The 20,083-nt window shown below is 42.3% G+C and overlaps 1 protein-coding gene across 2 annotated transcripts in view; it reads left to right on the top strand.

The window, feature by feature from the left end:
* Positions 1–7,172, top strand: part of LOC143124521 (complement C3-like) — a 34,834-nt gene extending 27,662 nt beyond the window's left edge. For both annotated transcript variants that reach the window (XM_076286125.1, XM_076286134.1), the window contains 9 exons: positions 309–357; positions 682–772; positions 1,072–1,161; positions 1,402–1,507; positions 1,612–1,701; positions 4,166–4,246; positions 5,070–5,153; positions 5,971–6,106; positions 6,862–7,172. In XM_076286125.1, the coding sequence (XP_076142240.1) occupies positions 309–357; positions 682–772; positions 1,072–1,161; positions 1,402–1,507; positions 1,612–1,701; positions 4,166–4,246; positions 5,070–5,153; positions 5,971–6,106; positions 6,862–7,003 (869 nt within the window). In that variant the 3' untranslated portion in view covers positions 7,004–7,172. The remainder of the gene's footprint in view (positions 1–308; positions 358–681; positions 773–1,071; positions 1,162–1,401; positions 1,508–1,611; positions 1,702–4,165; positions 4,247–5,069; positions 5,154–5,970; positions 6,107–6,861) is intronic.
* The last annotated feature ends 12,911 nt before the right edge of the window (positions 7,173–20,083 follow it).

Genomic DNA, 20,083 nt, shown 5'->3' with positions numbered 1-20,083 from the left:
TCCCCGAGCACCGCTGTTGTTGCAGGCAGCTCACTGCACCAGAATTAGTGTGTGCTTCACCTCACTGTGTGTTCACTGTGTGCTGTGTCTGTTATCACTAATTCATGGATTGGGATAAATGCAGAGACCAAATTTCCCTCACGGGATCAAAAGAGTATATATACTTATACTTATACTTGTTAATGTAATTAGTGTCTACACGGACCCGGTTGGGTGTTACACCTGGCCACATTGAGAGCCTTTCGTGCAAAGAGCCTGACAATGACTTCCTCAATGCTTTTTGTTCAAGTTGATCTTTCTGTTCCCAGTGACGTACCCAGGAGCCAAGGAATCATACATGCTGACCATCGATATCCTGTAAGTTTAAAGCGTCACAGTCTTTATCATGAGTTGTATTATCTCGGGTGTGAATACTCTGATATTTGGGGACTCATCACGTACACAACAAAGTTTATATTTGTACACCCACCCTTGTGGTTGTACAGGAGTCAGAAATGGTTTGTCTGAAATGAGTATTTATCATGAATTGTATGATCTCCTGGAATCCCACCACCACAACAAAATACTACTAATAATAATTATATACAGCATATTTTCATAGTACCTTTCTCAAACCTAAGATCGCTTTACACAGAGTTAATCATTTATATAGAGAAATCATTTGTATCGATCCATCTTCAGGTACTTGTCAAAGGAGCGTGACTCCACCATGTCCATCCTGGACATTGGTATACTGACTGGATTTGTCGTGGATGAAACCGACCTCACTAAGGTAAGTGACCTGATGTAGCAACACAGAGAGAGATGGGTTGAATGTGTGTGTATGTGTGTGTGCGTGTGTGTGTGTGTGTGTGTTTGTGTTTGTGTTTGTGTGTGTGTGTGTGTGTGTGTGTGTGTGTGTGTGTGTGTTTGTGTGTGTGTGTGTGTGTGTGTGTGTGTGCGTGAATGTGTGTGTGTGTGACTGAAGTTTGCATGATTTTAGTGAGTGTGTGAGGGAGGGGAGGAAGTGAGAGAGGGCCAGAGGAAGACAGAGTGAGAGAAAAAAGTATTCTGTATTCTGTCCATCCACAGCTGTCCACAGGTGCCGACAGGTTCATCCAGAGATTTGAGATGGACAAGATGCTGTCCGAGAAGGGCTCCCTCATCCTTTACCTGGATCAGGTGTGTCATATCTATCTATCTATCTATCTATCTATCTATCTATCTGTATATCTATCTATCTATCTATCTATCTATCTATCTGTCTATCTATCTATCTATCTATCTATCTGTCTATCTATCTATATCGATCTATCTATTTGTCCGTCGGTCTGCCTTTCTGTCTGTCTGCCTATTTGCTCAGTGTGTTTCTCCACTCTTTCTCTTTCTCTCTCTCTCTCTCTCTTTCTCTCTCTCGCTCAGGTGTCTCGTACTACCACAGGTTCAGTAGCCTTCAGAATCCACAAGGTGATGGAGGTGGGGCTTCTGCAGCCGGCTGCTGTTACTGTGTATGAGTACCTCGATATGGGTGAGGGAACCCACACACACACACACACACACACACACACACACACACACACACACACACACATCCAAAGCCCTCATGCATCCCTATTCTTGTCCCCTTTGTAGAGAACCGCTGTGTGAAGTTCTACCACCCTGTGAAGAACGCTGGAGAGCTGAACAGACTCTGCCAAAAGGACCTCTGCCAGTGTGCCGAGGGTAACAAAAGCATGTTTTTCAAATGGTTAAATAATCTTTAGGCAGTTTTTACCATTCTTTAAATTGTTAAATCATCATTAGGAAGTTTAAACTGTTTTTTTAAACAGTTAAATCATTATTATGCAGTTTTATGTGTTTTGGCAACACTAGTTAACTGTGTACTATTTCAAGATATGTTTCCTTGCAGGCGTGTGTTTTTGTTTGTTGAGTTTGTTTAGTTTTGTTTGTTTAGTTTGCTTTTCATAGCATGCCACCTCTTTTTGTTCAGTATCCCCACTGAATCGGTTAAATATGCCATTCTATTGCGTCGTGATTCTATTCCTGTACAACTGAATCGGTTCAAAGATCCGTTTAGAACACTTTAGACTCTTTATCAACCGTCTCTGATCAGTTAAATATGCCATTCTATTGCGTCATGATTGTATTCCAGTACAACTGAAGTAGTGCTGCCGCGATTAGTCGACAGGCTACTAAGACTTTGGCAGTCATGTTTTAAACCCCGCTATGCACGCAAACTGTTAATGCCAGCAGCAAAGCTGCGTGCCTGCCTGCTTTCAGCGCAATTCATTATTAGGCAGAGCTGAGTGGGGGAGCTAAGCTAGTAGGTTACGCTAGTCCAGACTCTGACTAATATAGTATTGTGGAAATTTAAATAAATGAAGTGAAGAGTGTCTCACGTTGACAACGCAACGGCGTGTCATTACTGTAATTCATTCATACCAAAAAACGTCGCCGCCCGTGATATCAACAATCAAGGTGCGCGTCATTTCCCATGATCAATAAGTCACGAGGCATATTTTTTTAGAGTTCAAGCCAACTGATAAAGTGAGGTAACCTATGTGGTAAGACACACAAAGTGCCTTTAGCCTACTTGCTTTGAACATGCTGATGTTAGGCTCATTTGCAAAGTCCTCAACTCCTGTCGCCTTTCAAAGTCCAGCGTTTCTCAAACTATGGGCCGCGCGGACCAGCACCGGCCGTAACGTGGACACTGCTGGTCCGGAGCCAAATTATCCGGAGTGAAATTATGCTGCGCAATTGATCAAGGAACCGCGGACCGACAGAAAAAGAAAACAAACGTTTCTGCAATCAGTAGAAAATACTTGCTAATTTGGTGTCATCAAACATAGAGGCATACAATTAAATGGTGGTGAGCGTTCATTCAATGCGCGAGAGAAACTGAAACCACTTGATAACGTTGGTAGCAAAGCTCCAATTCAACCTATTGGAAGGCTATTATGAAACTACATTTAATAGAACAATGTGGATTCATGCAACTTCCATAAAAACAGAGCACATACTATAATACACTATCAAGAGTATTGTATAGTCAAATTTGAATAACGTGGCCAAAAGCTTGTGGCATAATTAAATATGTCAATATTCTTTCCATTTGCCTACCAGTGATAAGTATTTATCATGCAACCATGCATGCAATGGAACTATTGGAATTATATTTTACATTAGTAAAGCAGTCCTCTGATGTGCATGTTTTCACAAACTTTTTGTGAACAATGTTAGCACTTTAAACACTGGCTGTTGAAGTGCATGTATAATATAGCATAACAATAATAATTGTGATGTGATATAATGATAATTTGATGGGGGGTGGGTTCATGTAGGTGGGCCCTATGACCCCAAAGTATGCCATGACCGGGCCTCAGGTCAAAGAAGTTGTCTATGTCCATGGCAACACTGACATACAAATAAAGTCTATCAAAGGTCTGACATTAGATCTGAAGGTAGCATTTTAAATGGGTGTTTTTTTTAATACAGTTTTTGAACAGTTTACTTACAGTAATACAGCTTCTAATAAAAGTAGGGTGATATATATTTTACGTTTTCCCTTTAGTTGAGTTCAAAATAAAACGGACACAACAAAATAACAAACACTTGATTTTTAAAATAATTACTCGTTTAGATTAGTCGACTAATCGAAAAATTAGTCGAAAGATTAGTCGTTAGTGGCAGCACTAAACTGAAGAATGCAAGCTACAGAGAGACATTAGGACCAGGGCATCCTGCAAAACGTTCACGCTGCAGTGCTTTGTTCACATCCATTTAGGACATTCTATTTCAAAGTAAAGTAATGAAACGGATTTAGTTTCTGATGCTCGCCAGCATTGCATGCCGTTTAGACACAATGTAACATAATTATGTTCCAGAGGCCTGATGAGTGTACTGTAGAGGCCTGATGTATATAGAGGCCTGGTTGTGGTAATATAGTATTTCATACAGCAGGTGGCGCTAATGTGTTGTATGTGTGTTCCAGAGGCCTGATGAGTGTACTGTAGAGGCCTGATGAGTGTAGAGGCCTGGTTGTGGTAATATAGTATTTCATACAGCAGGTGGCGCTAATGTGTTGTATGTGTGTTCCAGAGGCCTGATGAGTGTAGAGGCCTGGTTGTGGTAATATAGTATTTCATACAGCAGGTGGCGCTAATGTGTTGCATGTGTGTTCCAGAGGGTTGCTGTGAGAAGAAGTCTGGGTCAGTCAAGGACACGGATCGTTCACAGTTGGCGTGTGGACCCGGCATGGACTACGGTACGCACACCTTCATCCCGTATCTCTTATCCCTTGTCAGTGTGTGTCTGGGTCACCGTGTGCGTTTGTCTGACATAAAAAGTGGTGCTGTGTGTTTGTAATGCAGAATTAATGTGACTTAATGCAATTGTCATTTATTTATTTCAGCAGGGACAGTGCACAATAGACTTTGTTCTAGCAAATATTGCTAATTTCCGCCCGTAGTCCTTGGGGAGGTGGGTGGAACAGTAAAATATTGACAAAGACAGATGAGGAAATGGAGTACCAATTACACCAGGTCATAAAATCTTACAAACGTTAGGACTCAACCCCCCCCCCCCCCACACACACACACACACACACACGTACACACACACAGACAGACAGACAGACAGACAGACAGATAGACAGACAGACAACAGACACACACACACACACACACACACACACACAGCAATTCATAAATCTAAGAAAGTTTGCTTTGTTAACAATCAACGCTTGAGAAGTACATTTGTGCATGACATCAGCTCTGTATGGAGACTATTCCACTGATTTATAGCCTTGTGTCCTCCAACATGTTTTTGAGTTTTACAATCTCCCCTTATGGTTGACTGACTTACCTGTGTTGTTCTTGTTTTTGAAGCAGAGTGTATTTTGTTTTATGTGTGTGTGTGTGTGTGTGTGTGTGTGTGTAGGCTATGTGAGAGAGGGGGGGGGGGGGGGGGGGGGGGGGGGGTTCAGCAAGAGAGGCTGTGTGTGTCTTAAATATGAAGAATGCTTTACATGACATACAATTGATTGACTTCAAATGGGCAATAATGGCTGATACTTTTCTCCTTTTCAGTGTACAAAGTCAGTGTGGAGAAGATGGACCTGACCCACCACACAGATGTCTACCACATGAAGGTCAACCAGGTCGTCAAGGAAGGTATGATGAACTAACAATAATTAAAGGTGCTTTATGTAAGAATTAGTTTTTTTTTTCACTATTTAAAATAGGCATTGCAGTCTAAATCAAAACATGTGAGAGTTTTAAATTGGCTAATCTGGCAATCCAAAAGGTTGAAATATTACTAGCTGTGTGATGCAGGCCAAAACACAAACTCAAAACATAAACAGTATTTGCAGGCTGCAAATGACGTTTAAACTGTGAATATCCTGGCTGTATCATTGTTGTCAGTAAAACCAGTATTTGAAAATAACATGTTTTTTAATCTCTAATGGCATATTCTGGTCATTTTATGATTTATTACAATAAATGTATTGCATATACAGTAGCACCTTTTTATTCTTTAACGAGAGTACAGTATTATGTCTATATCTGTGAACTATGTTTTGTTGTGATTACGGTGGTATTGAGCTGATATGTTGTACACAATATGGCATGGTGATGACACAGATAGGAGTCACAGAAATATCATTCTACCTCGACTGGTTACTTATGGTCATAGATATTGTGTAGTGCTCATAGATATTGTGTTACATTAGCCTCTTGATGCTAATAACTTCTGACTGACTGCAACACACTTACAATGTTGACTACCCCCCCACCCCTCTCTCTCTACCCCTCCCTCTCTCTACCCCTCCCTCCCTCCCTCCCTCTCTCTCTCTCTACCCCTCCCTCCCTCCCTCCCTCCCTCTCTCCCTCTCAGTGTCCCCTCCCTGTGAGAATGTGTGATAATGGTTGAGTAAAGGAGTTCTAACCATGTATCCTCTCTCTCTCTCTCTCTCTGTCCCCTCCCCAGGTACTGACTTTGGTGTGGAGGGTCACACGCGTGAGTTCATTGCCCATCCTAACTGCAGGTCCAAGGTGGCACTGCAGCAGGGGAAGAGCTACCTGATCATGGGCCACAGGGATGACGTGGTGCAGGTCGGGAGTAGGTGAGTGAGTGAGTGAGTGAGTGCAGGTCCGCAGTAGGTGAGTGATTGAGTGAGTGAGTGAGTGAGTGAGTGAGTAGGTGAGTGAGTGAGCAGTTGAGTGAGTGAGTGAGTGAGTGAGTGAGTAGGTGAGTGAGTGAGTGAGTGAGTGAGTGAGTGAGTAGGTGAGTGAGTGAGTGAGTGAGTGAGTGAGTAGGTGAGTGAGTGAGTGAGTGAGTGAGTGAGTAGGTGAGTGAGTGAGTGAGTGAGTGAGTGAGTGAGCAGTTGAGTGAGTGAGTGAGTGAGTGGGTGAGTGAGTGAGTGAGTGAGTAGGTGAGTGAGTGAGTGAGTGAGTGAGTGAGTGAGTGAGCAGTTGAGTGAGTAGGTGAGTGAGTGAGTGAGTGAGTGAGTAGGTGAGTGAGTGAGTGAGTGAGTGAGTGAGTGAGTGAGCAGTTGAGTGAGTGAGTGAGTGAGTGAGTGAGTAAATAGGTGAGTGAGTAGGTGAGTGAGTGAGTAAGTGAGTGAGTGAGTAAGTAGGTAAGTGAGAGAGTGAGTGAGTGAGTGAGGTCGGCAGTAGACGAGTGAGTGAGTGAGTGCAGGTCAGCAGTAGGTGAGTGAGTGAGTCGTTTCTCTAGACCAGCAGAGGGCACTAAAGATAGTGTCAAGCAGGTTGGATGCTCATACCTGTGTTTCTCTCTCTCCCCCTGTGTGTGTATGTGTGTGTGTGTGTGTGGTGTGTGTGTGTGTGTGTGTGTGTTTGTGTGTGTGTGTTTCTACAGTTTTAAGTACCTGCTAGGCCACGCCACCTGGTTGGAATACTGGCCAACTCGAGAAGAGGCCCAGACTCCAGAACACGTAGACACGTTTGTAGCCATTGAAGGCCTGTCACATGACCTCAGCACCTTAGGGTGCTCCATGTGAACACTGTTTTCTAAAATACACATATCCCATATACACAATTTCATTCATTTCTTTTGCCACATACCCAGCACTGTAAATGAGATATCCAGCTGTTATGAGATGCAATTATTTTGTCCTGATAAAATGGGGACACCATTTTGAGTTTGAATAAACACAAGTTTTGCTCATTCATGATCTTTTGCATTGCATCAGATTCAGTTGCAGAAAACATAGCATACCCCTTACTAGCTGGGAAGGAATATGTGAAAAATCATGAAGATTGGGCACTTCTGGACAAGTTTTTGATTTTTGGCAGGGTGTTCAAGTTGAGGTGGCCCCCCTAGTGGCAGTTATCCATAAAATCCAAAATGGCCCCCGCCGAAAAGAGAAAAGGTTATATCTCAGCTTCCTTTAGTCTTAAATTGTTGTATAATGTATTTTCTCTACTTTGTTTGATACAAGGAATCCAATTTTGATCTGTTCTTCTTATTTTAAGTCCATTTAAATCTAGTATCATAGTCATATTTAGCTCATAAGGGACCGTTCGTTATTTATAAACGGGGTCACCGGAGGGATTTTGAATGCTTCAATCAAAAGTTGCATGACCCTCCCCTGCCTGCAAGAAAATTTTCAACGACCCTCCAGCAGTCTTTTCAAAAAAGACATGACCCTCTCCGGCCAATTGTCAATACTTTCTGCCCACGTCATAGAGCGCTATGAAAAGTTGAACACATCGACTTAAGCAATCGTTCTAAACTCACCCTCGGCTTTCTGATCTTACACATCACACTTCACCAAGATGGTGGCCATTTCAGTAGATTTACTCACTAACATTGTTGTGGAAACACAATAAGCATGGAAACTAAATGCACACTTCCTGCAACTGCATTAGCCTACTTGAAATAAGTTACTCCTCTAGTAAGTATTCACATGAAATAAAACAATAAAACATTGAGACCATTCAACAAAGCACACTGGGTAATAACAAATTCAACACATGAACTTGTTGCTATGGACTCGTCTCTAGGCTTCCTCAGTCATTGTAAAGCTGCCGAAGCTGAACATTATCCAACTCAATTTCTCAGACGAGCGTCAATTTGGGAGCTTGCTACACTCCTTCCTTCTCAAATGACTTGAAAAGGCCGTTTGCACAATTTCACAAATAATCACAGGGACCGAAAAATACCTAACATGCCAACTTTTTCTGGGTTTAGGCATATCACTTTAACTTTTCCCCGCTGTCTTGCCGTTTTAATATTTTCCCGTAGAATATCCCATATTACTGTAATGGGCAATTCCACGGAAAATGGACTTTTTGTCACATCCATAACGCCAGTGAAATGCCTTGCCATTTGTATGATGTGAATGATAACATAAATTTTTTGTGCATTTTTTCTCATGTACATTCTTCAGCCAAAAATAGCAAATGCTCAAATTTCATGTAATCATTCACATCATACCATACAATCACATTTTATTGGCGTTATGTTACAAATGTTAATGGATGTTACAAAAAACTTAATTTTCCATGGAATTGCCCTAATACTCTCATAACATTTAGTCCTGCATTCTGGCCTGTCTCTGTGTTGTCCTGTTGTTACCCCTTGCCCTTCCAGAGAAACGGATGTATTCAAATCATTGTTTTGCTTGCTTGAATGCGAACTCAGAGTGATGTTAACCTACAGTAGGCCTATTTAAGTTAACAACGTGGTTGTCGTGAGCACGATTCATTGGCGCTTGCAGTGTTCGGCCGTAGGCTAGGCTATGTCTACATGCGCACCTGCCAATAAGAGCCAAAGAAATCCCACTGTATATTCACTCCAAGTTGGCCTACCATAACTTACCAACTCTAGCCTACACTGTAGACCATGAACTGGCTATTTATATGACCAATGTATTTGTATTCTGTATTCTGTATTCTGCTTTATGAAGCAGAATTACGCACTGCTACTTGGAACGTATCACATTTTTGTTGGCAGGAGAGAGAATGACAGCGATTAACAAATTGCACTTGTTGCTGGTTACCAATAAATAGGGCCTAGGCTACTATATATTTTTTTGCAAACAACAAAAACAGAAAGGATGGAGACAGCAAAGCTAGAGATGGGCAGGAACAAGGTCAAATGGTAGAAAATGCTTGTCAAAACGTTAGGAGCTGGATGTGTGGATGAATGAAGCACAAGTATGCTTTATAAGCATGCACACTGTTTAAAGTTAGGCTAGGCTACACGGTAAACTACAAGTAAACCAAAGTTAGCTTTTTTTAGGGCTGGATATAAAGTTGACCAATGGCTGTTAGGCGTGAATAAAGTGGGATACTTTGTTAACTTTGTTATAACCCTTCCAACGTTAATGGGGACGGATGTTGACATTTTCCGTATTTTGCGTGAGAAACCCGTATATTCATTGTTCAATGTTGACAGAGCTATAATGAAGTAGAGCGTTATATGGCGACAGAAATCAACAATCAAACAAGCCACTTTGATTTTTTGCTGTTTAAATTAATACAAAAGATGGGTGACCCCCCCTCCTAGACAAAAAAAAGTTAGGTGACCCTCCCCTCAACAAAGAATAAAAAGACATGACCCTCCCCTATTTTCCTCCGGTGACCCCGTTTATAAATAACGAACGGTCCCTAAACTGTCAGTATCTCTGAAAATATCTGAAAAAGTCACATTGAAATATTACTCAGGTCCCTAGACCCATATTTTACCTCCAAGGTATGCTTTGCGTTGATTGGACAGGTCATTATCACTATAGTGTCAAAAATCACATGACCAAAAGGACCATTGTTGAGGCCTTAAATAAACACAAATTCAGAATTATGCCACAGTGAAAAGTTACAGTATAGGCTTTTCACCATGTTAAGGATCAATATTATATTTTAGTCAAATAACACAAAAAACAATTCATACTTAAACCATAGACTTTCTAATGAGGAGACACAGCACTCAAAAATCCTCCATAGAAATGCATTAGCTTAGTTTGTAACGTCAATATGGCAGTTGTCTACGCAAATCACACCCCTTCCGCGGCAAAATGTTGACGTGAATGCATTGAACCAATCATGTCCTGTGTTGTGAATACATTGAGCCAATAATGTGGTGTGTTGTGAAGACATCGTGCCAATCATTTGTTGTGATCTCACCGCTGGAGCAAGATTGGTGTTGTGAAGCCTTGCACACACGCATTTCTGCCGAAATGGATGCCCGATAAGTGCCGAAAAGGCGTTGCAATATGGCCGCCGAGTGGAGGGACTTGCCTAAAAGGACTTTGCTTAAACATCATGTATTTATTAAAAGATTTTTGGTTTCACTCTTCATCATTATTAGTACAGCCTCCCTCACACTTGCACAATGTAGTACAGCAAAGTCCAGCTCGGTGGCACTTACAGTTGCCCATACAGGCAACCACACAGCCACAGTTGAGGAGGAGTGAGCATCACTTGCTGGCATCTTCCAGATCTGTCCAATATGGCACCCAGACTTTGGTTCTGTCATTCCATTCCCAACCCTGCTCACTGGGGTCTGGAATCTCTGGAGTTTTGGAGAGGGACTGCTTCCAGACAAAAGCTGCAGTGTGCAGGGCACGCTTTCCATGCTGGAATAAGGCATGATGGGTCGGGGGGATTGAATCCAGGGACTTGAGGCCATGAGTGAAAAGAAGCTTCCGGGTTTCATTGACTGACTCGACACCGCAGTTCTTACTATACATGAGTACAGTCCAGCATTTGAGAACCTGCATGTGCACTGATTCCAGTGTATGGCTGGTTGGGTCTTGGTGGTCAGAATGAGGGTGTCGGTGACTTCTGGGTAAGCTGCCCACACTCAATCACACTCAAGGTGGGTTTGACATTGACATTTGACTTCATCATTGAGTCCATACAAATGTTCAAACCAAATTTGAAGCATGTAGCCTATGTCAAGCAGTTCTGAAGTTGTGGCACAAGCACGAAAGCTGGCCTTTGGAAAATGTAGTTCAGAGAAAGCCTAATTTTATGCAATGCAATAGGCTACCTGCAAAACGGGGCTTTCAGTTGGTGTTGATGACTGCCCATTATGCACCCAGACAACAATTAGTCATTGAATCTATGTTAAATCAACATTAGGCTACTTTGTCAACGTTAAAATCCTTGAATCAACGTTGCACTGCAACATTGATACTGCATCACTTTTGCACCCTTCATTAATATTGAAGCAACATTGAAATTCTAACTACAGAACAATGGGATTTCAATGGTATTTCCACTAAAATGAATATTGAAGCAATGTTGAGTACAACATTTAGTACAACCAAACTAAAGATCAGGGAAGGTAAGGGATAATGGACGACACGGTGGTCTGTTCACAGAAGTTAATGCACAGTCGAGGTTGTAAAACGGCCCCGACGCGAAGTGGAGGGCCGTTTAAACCTCGTAGTGCATTCATTTCTGTGAACAGACCACCATGGAGTCCATTATCCCGCTTATTCCACTGTTGCCACTTGCGTTGTGTTCATTTCCTGTTACAGTTGAAACGTTTTAATCGCTAAAACTGTCTTGTTTGTAGAACTAATTTCTACCGACACATATCAACTAATTTCTCAACTTGCAGGACAAACTGCCGTTACTAGTTCTAAATGGATGGTTGCTACGGCCAAAGGCCAGTCGTTAGTTCTATCTCTCCCGTTGTCAAGCGGGCGTATCCCAAGATTCTGATGAACTCTAGCTTTGAAACAACGCTATTTTACCTAGCCTGCTGTCATCCATCTAGCTAAAAGCCATCTCCGTCATATGCTACAATGTTACTATGTTCTGAACGTCTGCATTTTACAGCTCAGATGCAACGTGACAGTTCATTTAAACTTCACAATGAGTTGCGAATTAATATACAAGTGTGATACGGCCAACAAAATGGATCTACTTCATAGGTGTGCAAATAACATACGGTTAATGGTCGTTCTAAATTACGTAGGACAATGGGAAATTCAACCAAGCAGTGGAATAATTGATATTAAACCTCAGTAAACCACTATTAGCCTAATCTGGCAAAATATTGGGAAATTCATTGATACAAAATGTTTTTCAACTGATTATGATACCTTTAGATGTACTTAATAACATATTAAAAATCTAGTAAAATCTGACCCCATTAAAGGGGTCATTTTCAAGATGGCGTCCAAGATGGCCACCAAAAGCTAATTTTGGCTATATCTGAAGCATTATTCAGCCTAGGAAAGTGTTTTCCATGTTAAATCAGATTTAGCGGTCACTGAATCATATATGTCACAGTAAAGTATCAGTTCATCATTTTCAAAGACTTATAAGGCTTAAAAGAAGCCAGGGCGACCGCTTGGTCATCAGTACTCATTCTGCTTGACTTAACGGCTGCCTTTGATACGGTTAATCACCCCATCCTTCTCTCTATACTTGCTAACATGGGAATCTCCGGTTCTGCTCTCTCCTGGTTTGAATCCTACCTCACAGGACGCTCGTATAATGTATCATGGCTTGGTCAGCTATCTGCACCTCACCATCTCACCACAAGGGGTCCCCCAGGGCTCAGTGCTGGGCCCCCTTCTCTTTGCTATCTACACCACCTCCTTGGGACAGATTATCCGTTCGCATGGCTTCTCATACCACTGCTATGCAGACGACACACAGCTCTATCTGTCCTTTCCACCTGATGACCCCTCGGTTTCAGCACGGATCTCGGATTGCCTCTCAGACATAGCTACATGGATGAAGGCACACCACCACCAGCTGAACCTCTCAAAGACTGAACTGCTGGTCCTCCCAGCTAAACCTACCATACACCACGTCATCAACATCAAATTTGACTCCCTGTCTGTTTCACCTACCAGGACTGCAAGAAATCTAGGAGTTGTTCTCGACAACCAACTAAACTTCTCAGATCATGTTGCCTCAGTTGCCCGGTCATGCCATTTCGCACTCTACAACATACGGAAAATCAGGACTTACTTGACTCAAGATGCTACCCAACTTCTGGTTCAGGCAATAGTCATCTCACGATTCGACTACTGCAACGCCCTCCTGACAGGTCTCCCAGCCTGCGCAGTGAAACCACTTCAGATGATCCAGAACGCGGCAGCGCGCCTGGTCTACAACCAACCCAAAAGGGCACATGTTACCCCGCTGCTCATCCAGCTACACTGGCTACCTATGGCGGCCCGCATCAAATTCAAGGCTCTAACGCTTGCCTACAAAGTAGTCTCCGGTTCTGCTCCCACCTACTTGAATGCCCTCATACAGACATACGCTACCTCCAGACCGCTGCGCTCCTCAGACGAACGACGTCTAGCTCTACCACCGGTACGCTCAAGCCAATCCAAAATTTTTCTCATCTGTTGTTCCTCGTTGGTGGAACACACTGCCAGTTCCTACAAGGGCAGGGACATCCCTCTCCATTTTCAAAAAACTCCTGAAGACCCAGCTCTTTAGAGAACATCCTGATCCTAGCACTCACCAGCCGTCTTAAACTGACACGTAACTGTTAAAAACAGCACTCACTGATGCACTTATTCTTACTGTACTCTAATGTTTTTTAAATTGTCCTAAAATTGTTAAGAATTGCTCTAAAACTTAAACTGTTTACCATGTTGTTAGTCGCTTTGGCTAAAAATGCGTCAGCCAAATGTAATGTAATGTAATGTAATGTAATTTTCCAGATGGCGTCCAAGATGGCCACCAGAGCTAATTTTGGCTATATCTGACGCATCATTCAGCCTAGGAAAGTGTTTTTCGTGTTTAATCAGATTTACAGGTCACTGATTCATTATGTCACACAATCCTTAATTAAATCATGCCACCCTAAAAAGATGGTTGTGGTGTAACAAGAGGTCATGAATTAAATTGAATCTATTGAATTGTAATTAGTCCCTCCTTTTCCACAACTTTCCAACCATGCTGCCAATTCAGTCTACTTAAAGCAGTGGTCCCCAAACTACGGCCCGCGGGCCGGATACGGCCCGCCACCTCATTTTAGGTGGCCCCCCAAAACATGTCCGTGGTATATAGGATCCGGCCCGCACGGGAGTACCACGACATCGTCAAACTATAAGCTCCGTAATTTCCCCCATTCATTCTCTATGGCGGGTCTTAACAGTAAACATGTAATACTCTTTTTGTCCACTGGTGGTTGTTTTGGCGCTGTTTCGCGTTTGCCATCGAAAACGGAATGAAATGTAGGCCTACCTGCAAACAATGTAAGAGGCCTCTGCTGACTGCATCAGTGCTCAAAGTATTCTAAAAATGTATCAATTAATTGTTAATAACTAACTAACTTCTATTCAAGTCATAATTCTGGAACTTTCTGGTATAATTATTTATATTTTTTACTCACTCGTTCAAATGTTCATACAGAGTTCACAAAGTTCTCATCAGGTGAGTGAAAGTTAGAATGGTGGTAATTTCAGATGTTTCTGCCACCACTTCATAAAACTCATAGTTTGAGAACTTTAAATTATTTGTAGGATATTGCTTGTTCACAACAGCTGTGTAGCCTATGCAAAGTTCAGAGTTCAAAATATACTTTTGGGACTCCCTGCTTATAGTTTTGAGAATGCTATTATTATTATTTCATTTGAGCTACATTTTACACTGATATGGCATGATGGCAATATAAACACAGATAACAATGGTATTAAATTGCAATAGCCTAAAGATTAAATGTAATGAAATATTAAACTAAGTTAGACTGCCTTTGTTCACAGCGCTAAGCTATTTATGGTTACTGATATACTCCGAGTCTCTGGCCCTCTCTTAGAGCCAGGCATAGTGAGCTGGCCCTCCGAAGAAAAAGTTTGGGGACCACTGACTTAAAGCATAGAGAACGATAGACATCATTTCATTCTACTTTTTTCCCACAACTTTCTGTCAGTTCAGTCACATACATACAACAGACTATTAGGGCCACACATGAAGAAAACAAATATTTTTGCCATGATGAGAAGCCAAACCCAACATGTCGTTTAAAGTTGACATGTTAACATTAAACACAACATTTTGAGAATAAAGTTGAAATATCATGTCAACTTTAATCTCTAGGATCTTTGGTGTCAGCAAAAGACAGAATTCCAGAAGAGGAGATTTTTTCCTTTTCCTTTCCATCAGACAACAGAGGTGATTGGTGAATTAAGATACCAAGTGATGGCTGTACTTTTTGGTGGGAAGTCCACAGACTCTCTTACAACATTACGACACAACACCCCGAGTAGGAAGGTTGTCCTTGTGTCATTATTTGTGACTCCAGAACGTCTCCCTCCAACTGAATCTGCTAGTAAGCTTCACAGCTTTTGAAAGTTATCAACTGTAACTGTGTGCATTTCTGCAAGACACTCTTCTGTTAATGTAGATACAGATTACGCTTCACTGCTGCCTGTGGAACATGTCAAAATGAACAATGTGACAATCTGCACAACTTCCTTTCAGAGGATTTGAGGATGATGGATGATGATGAGTAATTATTTTTGATATACTAATAAATATAGTTTAATATTAAGTTTAATTAGCTCCCCCCTTATGATAGATGCCAGCATGTATTTGATGCACATGTAGAAAGGATTGTGTTAGGTTACTTTTAATACAAAAATGTAAATGTTGAAAGGGGACTATTATTTTGGAAATAGTAATTGTGAAAGCAGACTTTTATTTTGAAGGGGAGTTGTGTACGGGGTGGAATGGTCTATATGTTGTGTTGATTGCAGTTCCTCGAGTAAAGTCGGTTTATTGTAGCCTGGCGTGAAGTTTACTGTGTCCCTCACTGAGACTGGAGAACGGTCAGAGAAACATACACCAATAAATAAGTGGCAGCCTACTGCAGGGGTGTCAAACTCAAATTCACAGGGGGCTAAAATTAAGAACTGGGAGTATGTCGCGGGCCAAGCTCAACATTTATTGAATAACCGATGTTTTTATTGAATTAAAACTGTATACACACAAGAAAAAATAGAATGCAGGCATTTCTGAATATAGAAAATAGAAAAAATATATTGAATATCTGAATGCCAGAAGGGATTTTAACATCTAATCCTGTGTATTAATGTAATGCTGAAGCTAGCGTAGGCTAGTGACTGCTGTGAATATTTATAGCTATGGTAAGGAAAGATTTGGAACTATTGAGAGAAGGACAAAACGGCTACATGAGGTAGTTAAATCTAGGCGCCAGCAGGAGATAGATAAACTTATCAAGGAGAGGAGGCAGCTTAAGAAGCAGTGGAGAAAAGCTACAGATGATGAGAAGGAAGGTATTGACTGTCTACAGGCAGATGTGAGGGAGCGGTTAGTAGTGCTAAGAAGAGCTGAAAATATTAGGAAAAATAGGAAGAAGAAATCACGAGCCCGACTAGCATTCAATAAAGACCCATTTAAGTTTGTTAAGTCTTTATTCGTAATGCAGAAGAGTGGTAGTCTTTTGGAACCTAAGCAGAAGCTTGAGGAGTATTTAGAGGGAGTACACAAAGATAGGGAGAGGTTCAGGGAGATGGTACTTCCTGCTGATATCCCACCTATTGGTGAATTAAGTAGCCAATGCGACGATAGTCCACCAAGGTGGAAAGAGGTGCAAGAAGTAATAAAACGTGCAAGGGCCTCTTCAGCCCCGGGACCTAATGGAGTGCCCTACCGGTTGTATAAGAGTGCACCAGATGTTTTAAGATTTTTATGGCAATTAATGAAGATAGTTTGGAAAAAGCAGAGTATTCCCAAGGCTTGGCGGAGGGCTGGGGGAATATTTATTCCCAAAGAAAAGGACGCAGTGGAGATTAATCAATTTAGGCCAATTAGTCTACTGAATGTTGAAGGGAAGGTTTTCTTCAGTGTGGTGGCACGGAGACTGACAAATTATCTTGAAAGGAATAAACTAATTGATACCACGGTGCAAAAAGCTGGAATTCCTGGCTTCTCCGGGTGCTTAGAGCATACCAGCATGATTTGGCACCAAATTCAATTAGCAAAGCGTGAGAAGAGAGACCTGCACGTTGTGTTCTTGGATTTGGCTAATGCTTTTGGGTCTGTGCCGCATAGTCTGTTGTGGGAGGCCTTTGATTATTTCAGAATCCCAGGTAGCATTAAAAGCCTAGTAAAAGCATACTTTCTGGATATTCAGTTATGTTTTACTACAGCTGATTACACCACAGGTTGGCAACAACTTGAGATAGGAATCATGGCCGGATGTACCATCTCCCCACTTGCTTTTACAATGGCAATGGAGGTCATTATTAGGGCCTCAAAATGGGTAGTGGGCGGGGAGAAGTTGCAGGGAGGGCCACGCCTCCCCCCGATTCGGGCTTTCATGGACGACATGACAACCTTGACGACAACCGTTCCATGCACCAACAGGTTGCTGGGTAAGTTAAATAGTAATCTGCAATGGGCCAGAATGAAGGTGAAACCAAGTAAGTCTAGGAGTCTCTCAATTATTAAAGGGAAGGTAACAGATAAGAAGTCTGCTATAAATAAGGAGGTGATTCCCACAGTTCTGGAGAAACCAGTGAAGAGTCTGGGAAGGTGGTATGATGCAAGCCTTAGTGATAAATCACAGGTTGAAGACTTGAGACAGGTCACTAGGCAAGGTATTGCAAAAATTGACAAGTCGGGGCTGCCAGGTAAGCTCAAGCTGTGGTGTTTGCAGTTTGGTTTGTTGCCTCGGCTAATGTGGCCATTGACAGTTTATGAAGTTCCTCTGTCAAAGGTAGAGAGGTTGGAAAAAATGATCAACTCCTTTGTCAGAAAATGGCTCGGAGTCCCACGCTGCTTAAGCAGTGTAGCCTTGTATGGGAAGGGTATTGTAGAGTTGCCAATATCTAGTCTGACAGAGGAATTTAAGTGTTCTAAGGCTAGATTGGAATTGACTCTTACTCAGTCCAAGGACCCAGTGGTGAGGAAAGTTGCACCCACAGTTAATGCAGGGAGGAAGTGGAACCCAGAGCAGGCAGTTAAGCAAGCTCAATCAGCATTGAAGCATAGAGATATAATGGGCCATGTGCAGCACGGGCGGGGGGGTCTAGGGGTGGGTGCAAGTAAACCCTTGTGGAGTAAGGCTTCTGCAGGAGAAAAGAGGAAAATGGTAGTGGAGGAAATGCATAGCCAGGAGGAGGCTGTAAGATGTACTAAGGCAGTGTCGCAGGCAAAACAAGGGCAGTGGGTGAACTGGGAAGGGGTGGAAAAAAGACGGATTAAATGGAAAGATCTATGGGGCATGGAAGCTGGTAAGATCAGATTTATGTTAGGTGCTACATATGATGTGCTCCCATCTCCCAAGAATTTAAGTCAATGGTTTGGTGAGGATGATAAATGCATACTTTGCTCGTGTGTGGGCAGTCTCCACCATATCCTATAAGGATGCAAGGTAAGTCTCACCCAGGGGCGGTATACGTGGCGTCATAACCAGGTATTGAAATGTGTGGCAGCGGCAATAGAGGATAAAAGAAGAGAAGTCAATTCATTAGCAGCTAGTAAAGGGGTAAGGCAAATTAACTTTGTACGTCGGGGGATAAACCTTGTTCCGCGAAGGCCAGGTGTAAAACCGGCCAGTTGAAAAATGGGGCGGGCTGGGAAATGAAGGTTGATCTTGGCCAGCAGATGGTGGTACCTCCACATATAGTGAGTACTAAGCTACGTCCCGACGTAATTCTATGGTCGGATTCAGAGAAGATAGTTTACTTCATTGAACTCACTGTTCCTTGGGAAGACAGAGTGGAAGTGGCCAATGAGCTGAAGAGAGCTAAATATACTGAAATAGCAGAGGAGGCAGCTAAGCAAGGTTGGTGTGCACGATTAAGGCCTATTGAAATCGGTGCACGTGGGTTTGTGGCCAGATCTGCTATTGGCTTGCTGTCTGAATTGGGCATTTGTGGTCGAAGTCTAAGGCAGGTGGTTAGTAACATGTCTTTAGCAGCAGAACGGGCAAGCGAATGGTTGTGGGTAAGGAGAAGTTACCCTTCCTGGGGCGCAAGCTAAGGTAAGCTAACTGGCTCATTTGTTTTGGTTGTGGGTAAGGAGAAGTTACCCTTCCTGGGGCGCAAGCTAAGGTAAGCTAACTGGCTCATTTGTTTTGTGTTTGTGATGGACTGTTCCTAGGTTGATGGTACTTGGCTAAGGTTCTTTATGGTTTATGGTTCAGTCCACATCAACGGGACGGACCGACCTAGCCAACTTAGACCATGCCTAGGTTGGTTAAGGGTATTTGGATGCTTGTTGTGGTAATATGGGGCAGCATGGGGCGTAAGCTAACTGCTAACTGCTGGCTAATTTGTTTTGTGTTTGGGATGGGACCTAAGCTAACGGGCTAAGCTAACTGGCTAATTTGTTTTGTGTTTGTGATGGGCTGTGCCTAGGGTGATGGTTGGTTGGCCAAGGTTTTTATGGTTATGGTTCAGTCCACATCAACGGGACGGACCAACCTAGCCAACCTTGACCATGCCTGGGCTGGTTAAGAGTATTTTGGGTATTGGATATTTCAATGTGGTAATATGGTGGCAGCATGGAGGGGAGTGTCTCCAGGACGCTGGTTTCACTGTTAAGCCTTCATGAGGAGTCGTGGGCCTAACTTAACGAAACATCGGTGAATGAGGGTGCCCACTTGATAACCCCAATGACATGCCACATACTATATAGGCTACTGCTGTTGGATAGGCCATTTGTATTGTGCTTGTGACCATTTGTTGGCGGATTTGTGGGTAGTGTGCTTTTTAAATTTAAACTTGAGCAGGGGCTTCTGAATGTGTTTTTACCTTGGATTTTGGCACAAGGGATTTTAACATCTAATCCTGTGTATTAATGTAATGAATAGAAAAAAATATATTGGCCTATTTTTGCAGGTGAACTATAAAAATTGTAAATAACATTTAACAATTATCAAAATTGTAATTGTAACTATTAACAGTTCATGACAGTTCATTAACAGTTAATGGTCTTTTTTTCTGGGCACACGATATTGCACACTTTCACCATGCAACTTTTAACAAACTCTCCCTCTGAGAATGGCAGTGCTGTTTGCGCGATATCCTGTGTAACAGTAAAACTCGCTTTTACAGCAGCATCACTTTGTAACTTGGCTTGGGTAAACATAGTCTGCCTTGAAAGCAGACTTGCTTTCAATTCTC

This window comes from Alosa pseudoharengus, unplaced genomic scaffold (assembly GCF_046254945.1).
Source record: "Alosa pseudoharengus isolate Yale_2024_CS ecotype anadromous, Long Island Sound unplaced genomic scaffold, YU_APseudo_1.1 YU_APseudo_1.1_scf_1, whole genome shotgun sequence".
NCBI classification, from domain to species: domain Eukaryota; kingdom Metazoa; phylum Chordata; class Actinopteri; order Clupeiformes; family Clupeidae; genus Alosa; species Alosa pseudoharengus.
The sequence above is the reverse complement of the archived record's forward strand: the minus strand, read 5'-3'. Positions and strand labels throughout refer to the sequence as shown.